At 37.8% G+C, this 19425-nt stretch overlaps 1 protein-coding gene across 2 annotated transcripts in view; it reads right to left on the reverse strand.

Moving 5' to 3' along the window:
* Window positions 1-1882: 1882 nt before the first annotated feature.
* Window positions 1883-19425, reverse strand: part of LOC126237023 (serine/threonine-protein kinase mTOR) — a 281416-nt gene continuing 263873 nt past the window's right edge. For both annotated transcript variants that reach the window (XM_049946767.1, XM_049946766.1), the window contains 3 exons: window positions 11295-11580; window positions 8866-9046; window positions 1883-2233 (listed from right to left, as the gene is read on the reverse strand). In XM_049946767.1, coding sequence (XP_049802724.1) covers window positions 2218-2233; window positions 8866-9046; window positions 11295-11580 — 483 coding nt within the window. In that variant the 3' untranslated portion in view covers window positions 1883-2217. The remainder of the gene's footprint in view (window positions 2234-8865; window positions 9047-11294; window positions 11581-19425) is intronic.

A 19425-nucleotide genomic window follows, 5' to 3' on the forward strand; every position in this document is an offset into this window, starting at 1 on the left:
ATGCCAGTGACAAACCTCACTCTGGACACCCCAGCACATCAACAACGGATGATAACATTGAAACTGTGAAGAAAACTGTTTTGGAAAATCGTCAAATTACGGTAAGATAAGTTGCCGAGGATGTTGGCATATCGGTCGGCTCGTGTCCTGCAATTCTTTCAGATGTTTTGGGCATGAGACGTGTCAGCAAAGTTTGTTCCAAGACTTCTCAATTCTGATTCTGAAGAACCATCGTATGAGCATCAATCAGGAGCTCTAGAATGACATCAGTGATGATCCTGGTTTGTTTATAAGGGTCATAACTGGTGGTGAAACATGGGTTTATGGTTATGATGTCAAAATCAAAGCCCAGCCTTCCCAATGGAAGCATCCTGGAGAGCCAAGACCAAAATAAAGCACACCAAGTTTGATCAAATGTCAAAGTTTTGCTCACGGTTTTTTTCAATCACCATGGCGTGGTGCATCACGAATTTTTGCCTCAAGGTTGTACGGTCAATGAGGAGTATTACCTTGATGTTACGTGCCGTCAGCGAGAAGCAATATACAAAAAAGTCTGGAATTGTGGAAAAACAGGAATTGTGGAAAAACAATTCATGGCTTTTGCATCACAACAATGCACCTGCTCATTCACTGTTTCTTTTGCAAGATTTTTTGGCCAAAAACATGACAATCATGCCTCAGCCACCATATTCCCTGGATTTGGCCCCCTGCAACTTTTTCTTGTTTCTAAAACTGAAAAGACCTATGAAAGAACGAAGATTTTCAATGATTGAGAAAATAAAAACTGCACTACTGGAAGTACTCAAGGCTGTACCAAAAGTGTTTATGAGAAGTGCTTCGAAGATTGGAAGAAGTGTTGGCACAAGTGTATGTTATCTGAGGGGGATTACTTTGAAGGGGACAACATGAATAATGGTGAATAAACAAATATTTTTCCATAAATATATATAGTCACCTTACTGTTTGAACACACCTCCTATGTATCCATCCTGCAATTAATCACAGAAATTTAAGAGACTAAATTTGGTCTGCTATTGTATAAATTAAGGTTTTTTTACTTGTAATGATAACTATTTGCAAATAAAACTTGGTATACAGAAAAACAAGCAGATGTTTTTGACTACCATAAACAGGCAACAGGGACTAACCACTCCTTACATGATTTAAACATCATTACTAAGTAGATAGCCTGACAGATAACAAAAGTGCAAAACATAGTACAGTTTTCCGGGCACCAGATAACACAGGTTTGCCTCTCTATTTGGCCAGGTCATCCTGTTATAACAGAAATCTATGTTTTAACAGAGAATATAATAGAGGGAAACATTCCACAGAGAATGTCGTATACACAAAAAGGAATGGCCTACTTCATGTTGCTTATAAGGATGTACAGAAATGGGTCACAGATAAGCTATTCACTTCATAAAGAAGAGCACATTATCCCTCTCTCCAAGTACCTCCACTCACTCATGATATTCTACTTCAACAGTGGCAGATGACAGCAATGTAATGACATGATTCATCACAGGCTGTTCCTGACAAACCTACTAGGTCAACCACACAATAGTATTAATTACTGAAAGCAAATTTCACTCTGAATGCTACCTTTACAGCAATTCATAGTGTTTAGTTGCTTCTTTGGACTGTATTGTGATGGACCTTAATGTAAAAAAGGCCCACACGTTATAACTTACAATTCATAAATATCTGCAATTTCTTTTTTTAGTCATCAGTAAGTAGACAAAAATAAGCAATAAAGTAAATGTGCATCACATCTGTCTGTCATGATAAGATTTTTCAAAAGATTTGTTCTTTTATTAATTTGAGATGAATGTTTAAACCTTGAAGGAGCACTTAATCTACAAAAAATAAAGTTTTGAGCTCTGTTTTACAGTTCACTTGATCCACAAAAAAACATTATTACAGCATTCAACAAAATATATCTGAATATAATTTACATAACAATGGAATGAAAGTTCTTACACTCAATACTTCATACAGTCTCAAAAATGTCTGGCAGTCTGAAGAATATATTACATGCATAATTATATACAATCACATATACATATAAATTTACAGTAGCTATGATTTTAATTTTCCAGTTACACATCACACAGACTATTACACTTTTCTTGTAAACATATGATCATAATCTGCTGACTAGCTTTAAGTAAAAATCAAATGACTTCACTGAAGAGAGACTGCAGTGACTAGCAGTTACCAGAAAGGGCACCTGGAATAAAAGAAGCATTGTAAAAATATTACCAACAAAAATAGTATTTTTTTTAATAAAGCAGGAGAGAAAACGTATATCATGGTTAAAACTAGTGATATCAGTCCCCCCTCCCACCTCACACTGCTCATATGAATAGGAAGTGGCTCCACACACTTATCGTTTTCAACAACATTGAGGTTTACATTGTCATATCTTGTGAATAAACCATTTCATGGACCTGCTTAAAGAAATCCTGGTAAAGACCACACGCACAACATTTTGACATTCTCCGTGCACTCTATACATGAATGGAATAAGCCCTAATAAGCAGTACAATAGGAAGTACCCTCTGCCATGCACTTCACATAGGTTTACAGACTATAGCTGTGCCTGTAAAATATATTGAGTGAATTACTTTAAAGCTCTTCTGAATTGTGAACCTCCAAAATCCATATTTCCCTTTACCAACTATGTAGAAGTACACCCAAATTCATCACCACCCATTGAAAGAGGAAATCAAGCTAATTATTCACTCGCTTAAAATCAACAAAGCACCAGGGGAAGATTCTATAATTTCTGAGCTTTGGAAGTTAACAGAGGATAAGGCAGTAGATAAACTAACGGAAATTATCTGCCAGATTTGGGAAACTGAAAGACTCCCATATGACTGGAATTCTGCTCTAATTCATCCTCTTCGTAAGAAAGGCGACAGAACAGATGTAAGTAACTATCGTGGCGTCTCTCTCATATCAACAACCTATAAGATTCTGTTGAAAGCTCTGCAAACTAGGACAGAACAGTTAAACCCACAGCTGGGAGAATATCCAGGAGGTTTCAGGAAGGGGCGATCATGCGTCAAACGGATAATGAACCTCAAATCCATACTTTCGTACCTGAAGCTCAAGAATAAAAATTTTGTTGTGACTTTTGTGGATTTCAAAAAGGGCATACGACTCGATTGATCGTAAAACCCTGATCAGAATTCTAGAACAACTTGGCCTAGACAAGAAGACCCAAGCGATAATCCAGCAGACACTAACCAACACAACCTCAAAAGAGAAATTTAGAGGAGAAACATCAGAAGCTTTTGAAATAAAGACTGAAGTGAGGCAAGGAGATGGGCTCTCACCTCTGCTCTTCAACTGTGCCCTCGAGAAGGTGATTCGTGAGTGACACAAAGAAATGAAAAACCAAGGAATTAAAAATGGTATCAAGGCTAGGTTACAAGAAACAAAATCTTGAAATACATTGTCTTACTTTTGCATATGATCTTGCAATTTTTTCTGATTCCATGGAAACAACTGAAAGACAGATTATGAGCTTAACATACAAGCACAGAAGACTGGCCTCCAAATTTCATTAGAGAAACCCGAGTTTATAACGAACATAAATTCGCCACCAAGGGAGCTTGTAGTGGGTCAAGGCAAAATAAGTGAGTTGAAAAGTTTAAATATCTCGGAGAATGGATAACAGCCACCTTATCAGAGAAAGAAGCCTCCATATCACACATGAACAAAATGGAAACAGCATTCCATTTAACAAAAAGCATCTACAACAAAAGGTCAGTATCGTTCAATGCAAAGTTAAGGCAATACTGCAGTGTTGTCTGTCCGTAGGTCTTATACGCTTCTGAAAGCCTGTTGTTGTTGTGGTCTTCAGTCCTGAGACTGGTTCGATGCAGCTCTCCACGCTACTCTATCCTGTGCAAGCTTCTTCATCTCCCAGTACCTACTGCAACCTACATCCTTCTGAATCTGCTTTGTGTATTCATCTCTTGGTCTCCCTCTACGATTTTTACCCTCCACGCTGCCCTCCAATACTAAACTGGTGATCCCTTGATGCCTCAGAACATGTCCAACCAACCGATCCCTTCTTCTAGTCAAGTTGTGCCACGAACTACTCTTCTCCCCAATCCTATTCAATACTTCCTCATTAGTTATGTGATCTACCCATCTAATCTTCAGCATTCTTCTGTAGCACCACATTTCGGAAGCTTCTATTCTCTTCTTGTCCAAACTATTTATCGTCCATGTTTCACTTCCTCACTTCCATAAATGGCTACACTCCATACAAATACTTTCAGAAACGACTTCCTGACACTTAAACCTATACTCGATGTTAACAAATTTCTCTTCTTCAGAAATGCTTTCCTTGCCACTGCCAGTCTACATTTTATATCCTCTCTACTTCGACCATCATCAGTTATTTTCGTCCCCAAATAGCAAAACTCCTTTACTACTTTAAGTGTCTCATTTACTAATCTAATTCCTTCAGCATCACCCGACTTAATTCGACTACATTCCATTATCCTTGTTTTGCTTTTGTTGATGTTCATCTTATATCCTCCTTTCAAGACACTCCATTCCGTTCAAGTGCTCTTCCAAGTCCTTTGCTGTCTCTGACAGAATTACAATGTCATCGGCGAACCTCAAAGTTTTTATTTCTTCTCCATGGATTTTAATACCTACTCCAAATTTTTCTTTTGTTTCCTTCACTGCTTGCTCAATATACAGATTGAATAACATCGGGGAGAGGCTACAACCCTGTCTCACTCCCTTCCCAACCACGGCTTCCCTTTGATGTCCCTCGACTCTTATAACTGCGATCTGGCTGGCTCTGAGCACTATGGGACTTAACATCTATGGTCATCAGTCCCCTAGAACTTAGAACTACTTAAACCTAACTAACCTAAGGACAGCACACAACACCCAGCCATCACGAGGCAGAGAAAATCCCTGACCCCGCCGGGAATCGAACCCGGGAACCCGGGCGTGGGAAGCGAGAACGCTACCGCACGACCACGAGATGCGGGCTAACTGCGATCTGGTTTCTGTACAAATTGTAAATAGGTTTTCGCTAGTAATGAACAAATAAGGCCTAATCAAAAAACTGGACGACAAGGAAAGGAAGATTTTGAGAAAGATCTTAGGTCCCATCAAAGAAAATGGCGAATATAGAAGACATCATAATCATGAACTGTATTCCCACATAGAGAAGATACTGATACCACCCGGAGAAGGATTGTTTTATGGACATATGACCCGAATGAGCCCTGGAAGACTCACCAATAGTATGATCACCTACTTTCAGGAGAAGAAAACAAAATGGGCCTGGTTCACAAAGGTGGAGAAAGATCTTAAAGAAGTGGGGCTCACCCATGATAACATCTTGGAGCGTGTCCCATTCAAGGAGAAATTTATGGTGTGGCAGAGTTTCCAAGAAAAGCTAAAACTAAAAACAGGAAAGGCTTGGACCCAGGAGAGGAAGGGGCAACACCGAGAACGAATGCGGGAGCACTGGGCAAACATCAGAACATGTAAAGCAAGACAGTTGAAATAACGTGGCCCAAAGATGGCCTAAATGAAATGAATCAATGAAAGAATGAATATTATATTGAGATCAACTAATGACTTGCGCCTTGTCACAAAAGCCCATTTCATTAAATTGCAGTGTATCACCACTGTTCTCAGTCATAAATTTGTGTCCTGTAAAACAGCAGTGTTTGTGTTGCCTTTACTCTCTTTGTTGATAGCTTCCATAAGATAGTCAAAACTTCTCAATACCAAATAAAAAGTATTTTCTGCCAACCATGTGGCACATGATCTTTGATTTTTCCTCAATCCGGTGTGTCCAACACGTTCCAGACTTACATATGACTGAAAACCAATGACATGAATATCACCACTACATGTGGCTGTACAATCAGCTGCAGAATACTGCCTTACAGTGAGCAACTATTAATTACAGCAGCAGCGGGTTTTTAGCACAAAAACAATTTTCTACAAATGTCCTTTTCAGGAGTCAACACAAAACCTAATAAGTCATAACCTAATCATTTGACATTAAGCTGCTGCTTTTATTTATGCACTGACATAATTGTTGACTTTACAGGAGAGATCTAACTGTAGAGCAAATTTCCAGGTTGTGATGGTTCTAAGACACATATGTACATATATGCATATCATTAGGCAAGAAATTAGAAATGTAAGTCATGAGAATTTATTTAAAAATAAGAAATCACAATACACCATTGAACCGAGAACTGAGGCAGGGCAGCAGTGGAAAAATTGCAGACCCCCCCTCCAGAATAATAATAATAATAATAATAATAATAATAATAATAATAAGGCAAGGTGCTTCTTGGGACTACTATGGGGTGGTGCTAACAGATTATGCTTGTAAGGGTTAACCACCACAGGAGCCTACTCATGAAATATCGTTAAGAGGTTATGGGAGGTTTTTGTCTGGATGACATTGTGGAAAACTGTCCAAGGGGGTATTTTTGCTCCAGGTCATTCTGCACAGGATGCAGTCACACATGCTGCTTCTTTGAGCTATCAGTTTTTGCCCCCCCCCCCCCTTCCCACACACATTCCCCTGACATGGTACCAGTGACTTCTTCCTCTTTCCTTGGATGAACAAACAATTGCTTGGCAGATACTTCCCAAATGACGATGAGATGATTTTCAAGGTGGATCATTTCCTAAACAGTTGAGTTGCAGAGTTTTATATTGAAGTTCTCCACCAAGTCATTCATTGTTGGGAAAAATGTGTTAAATTGAAGGATAAATATGCAGAGGCCTAACACTATCATCAAGTTTCATGGTTGCAGCTTCACGTTTTCAAGGTGATAATGAAAACTTTATGACTGCCCCTTGTATTCAATAAAATCGTCAGATGGAAAAAAACATTGGATTTATATCTGACGTAATGATCAGCAATTGTCCACTGTTCGTAGTAGCCACTTCTAAGTTGTGAACAAAATTATATAATGGAGCAATCCATACCAATTACCATTCGCACGAGATATGTAAACTTTTAACACTGTTTCACAAAATCTCTTGAGAAATACAGCTTTGCTTCAACCTGAATTAGTATAGGAGAATTTATATGCAAATGCTTACAACTTCCATTAGACTTCATCACGATAGTGAGAAATTAAGAATTTGAAAAGGGGTTGGGCAAAAAGATCTAATGCAGCAAATTACTATCAGGAGCCTCAGAGCAGATTCTTAACCTGGGACAAGAATGAGGGAATGTGTTGTTAAGGGAGCATATCCTAACATCCACTTTTGGGAATAACACTGCACTTTTTGTTCTAAGAGGAGGAAAAATTCAGCAGTTAACAGGAAAAAAAAATAAACAAAGTTTGAAAGCTAGTCTTAAAACCCATTGCAATAATACTTAAATAATGTATTAATAACACATCAAACAGAAAATTCTACAAATTAACAATGAAGTTATTAATGAGTGTTTGTATTTTGGACAGTTGAAGGCAACAATTGGAGTGGCAATAACAGACACAAACGAAAGATTAAAAGTTGACTGCACAGCACTGCTCTGCTTTTATTAAACCAAACTGTCCTATTATGTTTGTATTCTCTGACATAATTATGACAATCTTTCCTTTGTAAAATGATAATTCCATTGTTTAGGGCTTTGCTATATTTCCTCTTGCTCACTGTTTATTGTACATTTGCTGGAGGCATTCATTTGCAATGATAATATAAAAATATCCATTTCTTTTGATTCAAAACTGTTCAATATTTCTCTCCTTCCCCCCCCCCCCCCCCCCCTTGTTAAACCAATCCTACTCTTGTAACCATTCATTGGTAAGACTAAGTATTTACCATCACATGACATTTTAAATTCTAGCCTCTCCTAAACAGTGAGTTGAAACTTTCCTTTTCATAATATTGTTACATTCCATCATGAAAATCCATTGTTTGATTGTAAGTTCTTTTCTAGTGTTTATAATTTCCCTTCTTCGTTCAGAATATTATGTTTATCTTTTACTGAATCTTGTTTAGTGCAGTTCTCTGGTATAACTGATGTAATATTATGTATATTGTAGACACCTGCCATTTGGTAAAGAATACTTTTTGTGTTGCATTTTTAATTATTGCAGATTTGATTCCTTTTGTAAATAACTTTAATCACACATATAACAATGCATTGTCATACATATGAATATAATGAGTGTGGAAGTTTTTTTAGCCATTTATGATAAACATTGTAATTTGACACTTAGCTATTCTTTTTTGGCAATTAGGTAATGATATGCGCAGTACTCTTTCATGGCAAAGTTCATGCAGTGGTACATATGAGATAATGTTACAGACAGTCCATGAAAGACAAGACAAACAACAGAGATATATGATATGATGTGATGACATTACATATCAATGATATCTCGTAAGTCTTATCAACTAGATTTCCCCCTTTAAATTCACAATTACCAAAGGGAACAGACAACAACTATGGCCAATAACTAACAAACATCTTCAGAATATAGAAAATTGTTTTATGTTATTTCAAATGGTTCAAATGGCTCTGAGCACTATGGGACTTAACATCTGAGGTCATCAGTCCCCTAGAACTTAGAACTACTTAAACCTAACTAACCTAAGGACACCACACACATCCATGCCCGAGGCAGGATTCGAAACTGCGACCGTAGCAGTCGCACAGTTCCAGACTGAAGCGCCTAGAACTGCTCGGCCACGGCTGGCTTTTATGTTATTTCTGTAGCTCTGTTATACTATGATAAGGTAATACAGAAAAAGAAGGTACTGTAAATCTTACTTCGCAAACTGTTCTTTTTCTGTTTTTATAGTATAGCTCAATGTTTTAATATGCAAAACACTCACCAGCCAATATAACACTGACACAGATTTTCATTAGAAGTGGCTTGTTGTATCAAGAGATCCACTTGCTTTTGAACTGTCAGATCTTTCTCATGGGAAAAGTCACAGCCAGTTAACTTCTCTCGAACACGTGTTATTATCGCTAAAGCCTTCTTGTTCAGAGCTTCTGGTTGGTTGTTGTCTCCTATATTGCAGAAAAGAAGCATTACTTCACTGTTTAACAATGAATGTAGCTATATAATCTATTGTCTGTACAAAATACATTTAACATTGCATTATAATAAATTTATGGTTAGCAAATATATTTGGACCATGGATTGGTGAGCATATATTTTTCTGTTATTTCCTTTACTGTTTCTGCATAAATATGTGGCGTCATTTGATGTTTTTTTAATTATTATTATTTTGTGGTCTCTCTTAATATTGCTTATGTTATCATGAAAGGTGGTCTAGTGTACTTTGCCCTCAAGTAATCAATGAAGCTAAGAGTGTTTTCTGACAAGGGAACCTCCCCATCGCACCCCCCTCAGATTTAGTTATAAGTTGGCACAGTGGAAAGGCCTTGAAAAACTGAACACAGATCAATCGAGAAAACAGGAAGAAGTTGTGTGGAACTATGAAAAAATAAGCAAAATATACAAACTGAGTAGTCCACGTGATAGATAAGCAACATCAAGGCCAATTAGAGTTTAGTAGCTCCGTGGTCCCGTGGTTAGCGTGAGCAGCTGCAGAACGAGAGGTCCTCGGTTCAAGTCTTCCACCAAGTGAAAATTTTAATTTTTTATTTTCAGTTTGTGTCAGACTCTTATGTTTTCATCGCTTTTTTGGGAGTGATTATCACATCCACAAGAAAACCTAAATCGGGCAAGGTAGAAAAATCTTTTTACCCATTCGCCAAGTGTACAAGTTAGGTGGGTCGAAAACATATTCCTGTCACGTGACGCACATGCCGTCACCAGTGTCGTATAGAATATATCAGATGTATTTTCCTGTGGAGGAATCGGTTCACCTATGACCTTGCGATCAAATGTTTTCTGTTCCCATTGGAGAGGCTCGTCCTTTTGTCTACTAATCGCACGGTTTTGCGGTGCGGTCGCAAAACACAGACACTAAACTTATTACAGTGAACAGAGACGTCAATGAATGAACGGACAGATCATAACTTTGCGAAAATAAAGAAAGTAAAATTATAAGTCGACGGAAGACTTGAACCAAGGACCTCTCGGTCCGCAGCTACTCACGCTAACCACGGGACCACGGCACTCCTTGACGTTGCCTATCTTAGCATGGACTACTCAGTTTGTATATTTTACTAATTTTTTTCATAGTTCCACACAATTTCTTCCTGTTTTCTCGATTGATCTGTGTTCAGTTTTTCAAGGCCTATCCACTGTGCCAAGTTATAACTAAATCTGAGGGGGGTGCGATGGGGAGGTTCCCTTGTGAGTAAATAAAGTTTGAGAAAAAGTTGGAAGAAGGAACATTTCTGCCATATAGAGCACACAGTTGGAGTGGAAAAAGAGACAGATAGAACAATGATGTCTCAAATGTTGCATAATGAAGGAGTGTCTTCTTGAATATGAAAGAAGTTGAAGTATGCATTACAGTCAGGCTAGTGTAAATTGTTTCTACTGCCACTTCACATACCACTTCTCAAAATATGGAAAGCAAGGATCTTGTGCAGTAGGAGACATTTGTTTCACAGGCACTGACAACGACAAAGCGCTCATAGCTCTTGAGGCATGCATTTTAGAACCCAAGTTTACTAGAGTTTTTTTTGCTCTTAATGATTGTTCTTGTCATATCCCTGAATATTGACCACTCCTTCTGGGACACCACTTATCTAGCAACAATACTTCACTTCCTTTTGTCAGGACTGTTTGCAACTTCTGAATGTGATGGACACAACAGCATGATGGTCAAGTTTATGATGTAAGACAGCAGGAACATTTCTGTCTGCTGGTTATCTATCATTTTTTTCTCTCACTGTACTCTATGCAGCTAGTTAAGCTGAAAATACTTTGATTACTTTCTTTTAGGACCAAAGTATTGACATGAAACTCAACATATCTTTAACTACTGTAACTTAGGAAAATAATTTTGATACATTTGGCCATGTCTGCTATGTATTGCGAGTTACCTTACCGCCTATCTCTCCACACAGTTTTTTCTTTCTATTATTTTTCATTCTAGAATAAGTTACCATTAATTTTTTTGCCCCTCTGTCAAAGTTATTATACTGTTAATTATGTTAGGTTTATCATGGGTGTAACACAAGCTTGGGACTTAAAAAAATCAAGGAAAAACTGGCTATCCCTTTTCTGATTTTTACTCTCAATATAGTTTCTTTTCGATTATAAACAGATGTCAAATTGTAAAATTAAAAAAAGAATCATAATATACGGAAAGATCGTCGAATTCTCTGCACATACCTATATTTTCCATGCTGCCAGGTACACCCTTCTTAGCAGCAGTAGCACTTAGACTGCCACCTGCATCCAGTATATCACCATGTTCTTGTGATGATGATGAAACAGACAAATCAGTCTGGGCTTTTGAGCGTTTTGCTTTGGGTGTGGCATTATCAATGAGTCTCCAGTTCAGCAGTGGATCATACACAAATGCTTCTAGAACTGCCATCAGACTGTCCTTGTTGCGATGAAGCACAGACATAACAGACTCACACGTGCGGCGATATGTCCCTTCTATTCCTGTAACCTACAAGCAAACAATTAATGTTGTTTTAACTGCAAGCCGTATTATCTTATGTGGCAGTGTTATCATCCACATGCAATTGCTGAGCATACAATAAAGTAAATAAGTAAATAAAATAAAGTTGTGAGCAAAGTAAACAATTGAGAAAACTAGTTTTTATTTTCAAAAAAGAAAACAAATAAGGAAAGAAAGCACTCATTGAGAAGAAAATGAAAATATGTTGACTGACATTAACTTTCTTTACAGTGCAGAAGTTTTTCTTGAATCTAAATTTTCTTCTGGGATATACTAAGTATGTTAATTTGAGACTTTCACATTCTTTCATTATCATGAGTCTCTATTATGTACATTGTGTATTTTTCTTCTACATATTTTGCTCTGTTCCCTTTGCAGTTTTCATGCCCTTTGCATGTGTCACAAGATAAACCAGAAATGTTTTACGGAACAGCAAATGACAAACTGAAAATATGGTCAAGTATAGGAAGGAAGTTAGATCATAATAAAATAATCCCTCCTAATGCATTACAAGTGGAGCACCAACTCAGTTACACAAAGTGAAAGAAGGAACTGCCCCTGGTCCAGCCAAAGAAACCTTCCCACTATTTACTGTTGTAATTTTGGGAAACTATGGAAAATATAAATCAGGATGGCTGGATAGAGATTTGAATTCTACTCCAACCAACCGCACTGCAGCACATTCATATTTCTGAGTATACATATTACTGTATTTTATATTCCGGGTTGGATTAAATGATTTCCATTTGCATTAAGAGTCTTTTCATTTTCTGTCAACAGATCGTCCTTTGTACAGATTTGGTTCACCGTTGAACACAAAAGCACACCTCCAAAATGAAATTTTCATTCGACAGTAGAGTATTCACTGATATGAAACTTCCTGGCAGATTTAAATTTTAAAATTATGTGCTGAACTGAGATTTTACTCCCGAGTTCAAGTCTCAGCCCGGTATACAGTTTTAATCTGCCAGGAAGTGTAATCAAAGCACATGTTAGGAATACTGTGGTATGTTGATAGATGTTATGAATTCTGTGGTATGTTGATAGACACTGGGAATTCTGTGGTATGTTGATAGATGTTGGGGATTCTGTGTTGTGCTTTCTGATTGTGGTATATCCGTCCTAAGTGAGCTTAAGATACTTAGGCACAACTTAGGTTTGTGAACTTTAACTGCAACATGATACATTCAGCATCCTATTTGCTTCTCAGTTACGCAGGAGTGAGAAAATTTTGGTCTTCAAATGATTTGCATTCAGAAAGTTATCATCATAGAAAAATCAACAGGCAATGTCAGCTTTTCTCCCACTTCTTCGAGTTCTTGCTTTGTGCAGCTGGCTACCTTTGTTTGTGTAAATAAACTGTGCCATTCCATCAACATGTTGCGAGGATGTTATGTAGACTGAAGCAAGAGTACTTGCTTAGGGAAATCAATTCTTCTATAATACCCATTTGCTGTTTTTTTCCAAGAAGACACACAGAACCTCTGGTTTTGCTGAACAAATCCAATAACAGATTTAAGATAGAAATCCTTTGTTAGCTGATGATGCTTCCACAGTAGCAAATAAATTCTGAGTTCAAACATAATGACGTATCTAAAAAAGAATGATGTCCCTCATGACAGCCAGCATGGATTCCGAAAACATCGATTATGCGAAACCATACTCACACTTTTCTCACAATGTACTGAAAGTTTGGACTGAGGCAGTCAGGTAGATTTCTGAAAAGCTTACTGTCAAAAGTATGATCATGTGGGTATCAAGCGAAATTTATGACTAGATTGAGGACTTTTTGGTAGGGAGGATGCAGCATGTTGTCTTGGATGGAGAATCATCATCAGATGTAGAAGTAACCTTGGGTGTGCTGCAGTGAACTCTGTTAGAACCCTTGTTGTTCATGTTGTATATTAATAGCAACCACAAACTTTTTGCAGATGATGTAGTTACCTATAATGAATTACGGTCTGAAAGAAGCTGCATAAATATTCAGTCAGCATCTGATAAGACTTCTAAGTGGTGCAAAGATTGACAACTTGCTTTGAATGTTCAGAAATGTAAAATTGTGCACTTCATAAAAAGAAAAGAAAAAATTCTTATAACTATACTATCAATGGGTCACCACTGGACTCGGCCAACTCGTACAAATACTTGGGCATAACACTTTGTAGGGATATGAAATGTAATGATTACACAGGCTCACTGAAAAGTAAAGTAGGTGGTAGATGTGGTAGACTTTGGTTCATTGCTAGAATACGGGAGAAATGCAGTCAGTCTACAAAGGAGATTGCTCACAAAACACTTGTGCCACCCATTATAGAATGTTGCTCATGGGACACGTACCAAATAGGACTAGTAGGGGATTATTGAACGTATACACAGAAGGGCAACACGAATGGTCGCAGGTATGTTCAACTTTTGGGAGACAGTCTCAGAGATTATGAAGACATCGAACTGGCAGGTTCTTGAAAAAGTTTCAAGAACTGGTTTTAAATTATGACAGTAGGCATACGAGAGGGTACCAAAAAAATCCTGGAATAACATTGCCATGGGGTGTGCTTGTGTAGTACACATTTCTGCCGCTAGACACACACAGCGCAACTCATTGAAGTGAACAACATTGCAGCTGAAAAATTCTGTTTTCTACTGTGCTGGTACTGCGAACGGCTGAAAGAAAGGGGAAACTACAGCCGTAATTTTTCCAGAGGGCATGCAGCTTTACTGTATGGTTAAATGATGATGGCGCCCTCTTGGGTAAAATATTCCAGAGGTAAAATAGTCCCCCATTCAGATCTCCGGGTGGGGACTACTCAAGAGGACGTCGTTATCAGGAGAAAGAAAACTGGTGTTCTACGGATCGGAGCGTGGAATGTCAGATCCCTTAATTAGGCAGGTAGATTAGAAAATTTAAAAATGGAAATGGATAGGTTAAAGTTAGATATAGTGGGAATTAGTGAAGTTCGGTGGCAGGAGGAACAAGACTTTTGGTCAGGTGAATACTGGGTTATAAATACAAAATCAAACAGGGGTAATGCAGGAGTAGGTTTAATAATGAATAGAAAAATAGGAGTGCGGGTAAGCTACTACAAACAGCATAGTGAACGCATTATTGTGGCCAAGACAGACACGAAGCCCACGCCTACTACAGTAGTACAAGTTTATATGCCAACTAGCTCTGCAGATGATGAAGAAATTGATGAAATGTATGATGAGATGAAAGAAATTATTCAGGTAGTGAAGGGGGACGAAAATTTAATAGTCATGGGTGACTGTAATTCGAGAGTAGGAAAATGGAGAGAAGGAAACATAGTGGGTGAATATGGATTGGGGGTGAGAAATGAAAGAGGAAGCCGTCTGGTAGAATTTTGCACAGAGCATAATTTAATCATAGCTAACACTTGGTTCAAGAATCATAAAAGAAGGTTGTATACATGGAAGAATGCTGGGGATACTAGAAGGTATCAGATAGATTATATAATGGTAAGACAGAGATTTAGGAACCAGGTTTTAAATTGTAAGACATTTCCAGGGCAGATGTGGACTCTGACCACAATCTATTGGTTATGAACTGTAGATTAAAAGGTGGGAATTTAAGGAGATGGGACCTGGATAAACTGAAAGAACCAGAGGTTGTACAGAGTTTCAGTGAGAGCATAAGGGAACAATTGACAGGAATGGGGGAAAGAAATACAGTAGAAGAGGAATGGGTAGCTCTGAGAGATGAAGTAGTAAAGGCAACAGAGGATCAGGTAGGTAAAAAGAAGAGGGCTAGTAGAAATTTATGGGTAACAGAAGAAATATTGAATTTAATTGACAAAAGGTGAAAATATAAAAACGCAGTAAATGAAGCAGGCAAATAGGAATACAAACGTCTCAAAAATGAGATCGACAGGAAGTGCAAAATGGCTTAGCAGGGATGGCTAGAGGACAAATGTAAGGATGTAGAGGCTTATCTCACTAGGGGTAAGATAGATCTGCCTACAGGAAAATTAAAGAGACCTATGGAGAAAAGAGAACCACTTGTATGAATATCAAGAGCTCAGATGGAAACCCAGTTCTAAGCAAAGAAGGGAAAGCAGAAAGGTGGAAGGAGTATATAGAGGGTCAAGGGCGATGTACTTGAGGACAATATTATGGAAATGGAAGAGGATGTAGATGAAGATGAAATGGGAGATACGATACTGCGTGAAGAGTTTGACAGAGCACTGAAAGACCTGAGTCGAAACAAGGCCCCGGGAGTAGACAACATTCCGTTGGAACTACTGACGGCCTTGGGAGAGCCAGTCCTGACAAAACTCTACCATATGGTGAGCAAGATGTATGAGACAGGCGAAATACCCTCAGACTTCAAAAAGAATATAATAATTCCAATCCCAAAGAAAGCAGGTGTTGACAGATGTGAAAATTACTGAACTATCAGTTTAATAAGTCACAGCTGCATAATACTAACGCAAAATTCTTTACAGACGAATGGAAAAACTGGTAGAAGCCGATCTCAGGGAAGATCAGTTTGGATTACATAGAAATGTTGGAACACGTGAGGCAATACTGACCCTACGACTTATCTTAGAAAATAGATTAAGGAAAGGCAAACCTACGTTTCTAGCATTTGTAGACTTAGAGAAAGCTTTTGACAATGTTGACTGGAATACTCTCTTTCAAATTCTAAAGGTGGCAGGGGCAAAATACAGGGAGTGAAAGGCTGTTTACAATCTGTACAGAAACCAGATGGCAGTTATAAGAGTCGAGGGGCATGAAAGGGAAGCAGCGGTTGGGAAGGGAGTGAGACAGGGTTGTAGCCTGACGCCGATGTTATTCAATCTGTATATTGAGCAAGCAGTAAAGGAAACAAAAGAAAAATTCAGAGTACGTATTAAAATCCATGGAGAAGAAATAAAAACTTTGAGGTTCACCAATGACATTGTAATTCTGTCAGAGACAGCAAAGGACTTGTAAGAGCAGTTGAACGGAATGGACGGTGCCTTGAAAGGAGGATATAAGATGAACATCAACAAAAGCAAAACGAGGATAATGAAAATGTAGTCGAATTAAGTCAGGTGATGCTGAGGGAATTAGATCAGGAAATGACGCACTTAAAGTAGTAAAGGAGTTTTGCTATTTGGGGAGCAAAATAACTGATGATGGTCGAAGTAGAGAGGATATAAAATGTAGACTGGCAATGGCAAGGATAGAGTTTCTGAAGAAGAGAAATTTGTTGATATTGAGTATAGATTTAAGTGTCAGGAAGTCGTTTCTGAAAGTATTTGTATGGACTGTAGCCATGTATGGAAGTGAAACATGGACGATAAATAGTTTGGACAAAAAGAGAATAGAAGTTTTCGAAATGTTGTGCTACAGAAGAATGCTGAAGATTAGATGAGTGGATCACATAACTAATGAGGAGGTATTGAATAGAATTGGGGAGACGAGGAGTTTGTGGTACAACTTGACAAGAAGAAGGGACCGGTTGGTAGGACATGTTCTGAGGCATCAAGGGATCACCAATTTAGGATTGGAGGGCAGCGTGGAGGGTAAAAATCGTAGAGGGAGACCAATAGATGAATACACTAAGCAGATTCAGAAGGATGTAGGTTGCAGTAAGTACTGGGAGATGAAGAAGCTTGCCCAGGGTGGAGTAGCATGGAGACCTGCATCAAACCAGTCTCAGGACTGAAGACCACAACAACACAACACTAGGTAAAAATGCTTCTGAAACTGTTTTAGTGTTGAAAAGATGTTACCAAGCTGATGCTATGGGAAAAACTCAAGTGTACGAGTGGTTTGCTCGATTTAAAAATGGCAACATGCCAACTGATGACAAACCTCATTCCGACGTCCATCAACTGCTCAAATCAATGAAAATATTGAAAAATTTGAAGAGCGTATGGTCACAGACCATCAACGGGCAATTGATCAATTTTCAGACATTAGTGGGTTATCTTGGAGCTAGGGTCAGCAAATTTTAATGGAAGATTTGGGAATGAAAAGGATTGCTGCCAAGTTTGTTCCTCACACCTACACACATAGCCATCTCTATTAGATAGTTTTTGACTAAAGATAGCATGGTTCCATTGCCCACACATGTTAATCATCTGACCTGGCTCCGTATGACTTTTTCTTATTTCCACACATGAAAAAGGGCAGGAAAGGACACCGATTTGACAACACAGAAGAAACCAAGGAAAAAAAGAGGGCAAAAAACAGCCAGCCATTTCTAAAGCTGACTACAAAAAAATGTTTTGAAGAGTGGAAGCACCAGTGGGACAAACATACTAGTATTAGTGTAGATTATTTTGAAGGGGGATAAAGATTGTTTTGTAAACAATTTGAAAATATACAGTTTTTAATTTTTTTTTTTTTTTTTTTTTTTTTTTTTTTTTGTACCCTTCCCCCTTACATATGCTACAACCCTCTATGTATCGCATGCATAGGGATCGTACTTCCCATGCTCTAGTACATGAATGGAATAGAAAGAAACCCTACCTAATAAATGGTATAATGGGATGTACCCTCGGCCAGTTCTGGAGTATAGACGTCAATGTAGATCATAAAAAGCAGTGTCATTTTAATTTCCTAAAAACTGTCTTTAACGGGCTTTACTAAGTTTAAAATCAGTTTCCAAGAAAAATAATCTTACTCTGGGATGTGTTTGAGGTTATGTTCAAAATCAAGCAGTATACATTTTCTCATGGCGAGAAACCGAAAAGATGTAGTTTGGATCATCAACCTGGTTTCCTGCCTTTGGTGATGCAGTAATATGTGGTCATCTCCAAAGTTTTGTGTATTTCGTTTTTGTGGCAGAAATGCTTCACAGAAAAAGTATTTCTGAAACTTGACTGTGTACTGAATTTGATTATCAACAGAGGCACAACTAATAAGAGTGCCTTGTGAGGTTTCATTAAGTAGCTGACATACATTTCTTTTATCTTATATTTCCACGATACTTTATCATATTTTCACATTTTAACAATGTATTACCTTTGAAAAGCACAATTTTGTTTCACAAAAACATTTTTAATGTTAATATGCACACTGAAAACCCTATAAAAGTTTGAAGTGTGGAAGGAATATGCTTGGTTCACATTTACTCTGTTATCAACAAAATTTAATGCATTTAAGTCTCAGTTGAGATGCACCAAGGGTAAATTGTCTGCATGGGAGTGTTCGTGGAAAGGTATTCACACTCACCAGCAGCCCCCATGAATTACATTGAACACTAAGCCTAATTTATGTGATGTCATACTAGGGCTTGACTTATCATCTCGCCAAAATGTTTCATCAGTAATGCAGGTCACTTATGTTCTGCATGATCCGTCGAGGTTGTGAGTGGTTACTATCTAACATTATGTTCAGAGGTATGTAGAGGATAAAGAGCATAAAAAATTTCAAATTTAATTCTCAAGGTCCATTTTTATCCTACCACATGATCACAGAACATGTCAGCACAATAAATATACTGAATAAAAAATAATAATAAAAACAATAATAATAATGTGTCTCTATGACTTAAACTGGTATGAAATGAGAAAGGTGTCAAGCCATATTAGTTAGCATTACACAATTTGGGAATATCATGGGACACTCAAATCCCAGTACCTTATTACAATGATACTATTTCTCAAATTTAATACACTTTAGGAAGTTAAAAAATAAGAATGGTTTGTTTGTCATATGTCAAGGAAGTTCTAAAAGGGTTTAGAGAAAATACAGTCAAATTCCAGGAAGAAAAGGAAGTTCATATCTAAACTACACTTGTACACATCACTGACATCAATAGTGGTTGTCAGGTATCAAAAAGACCAAAGCCATTGAATAGTTGTATAGTTTCAGCGACATAAC

Source organism: Schistocerca nitens, chromosome 2 (genome assembly GCF_023898315.1).
Source record: "Schistocerca nitens isolate TAMUIC-IGC-003100 chromosome 2, iqSchNite1.1, whole genome shotgun sequence".
Taxonomy (NCBI): Eukaryota; Metazoa; Arthropoda; class Insecta; order Orthoptera; family Acrididae; genus Schistocerca; species Schistocerca nitens.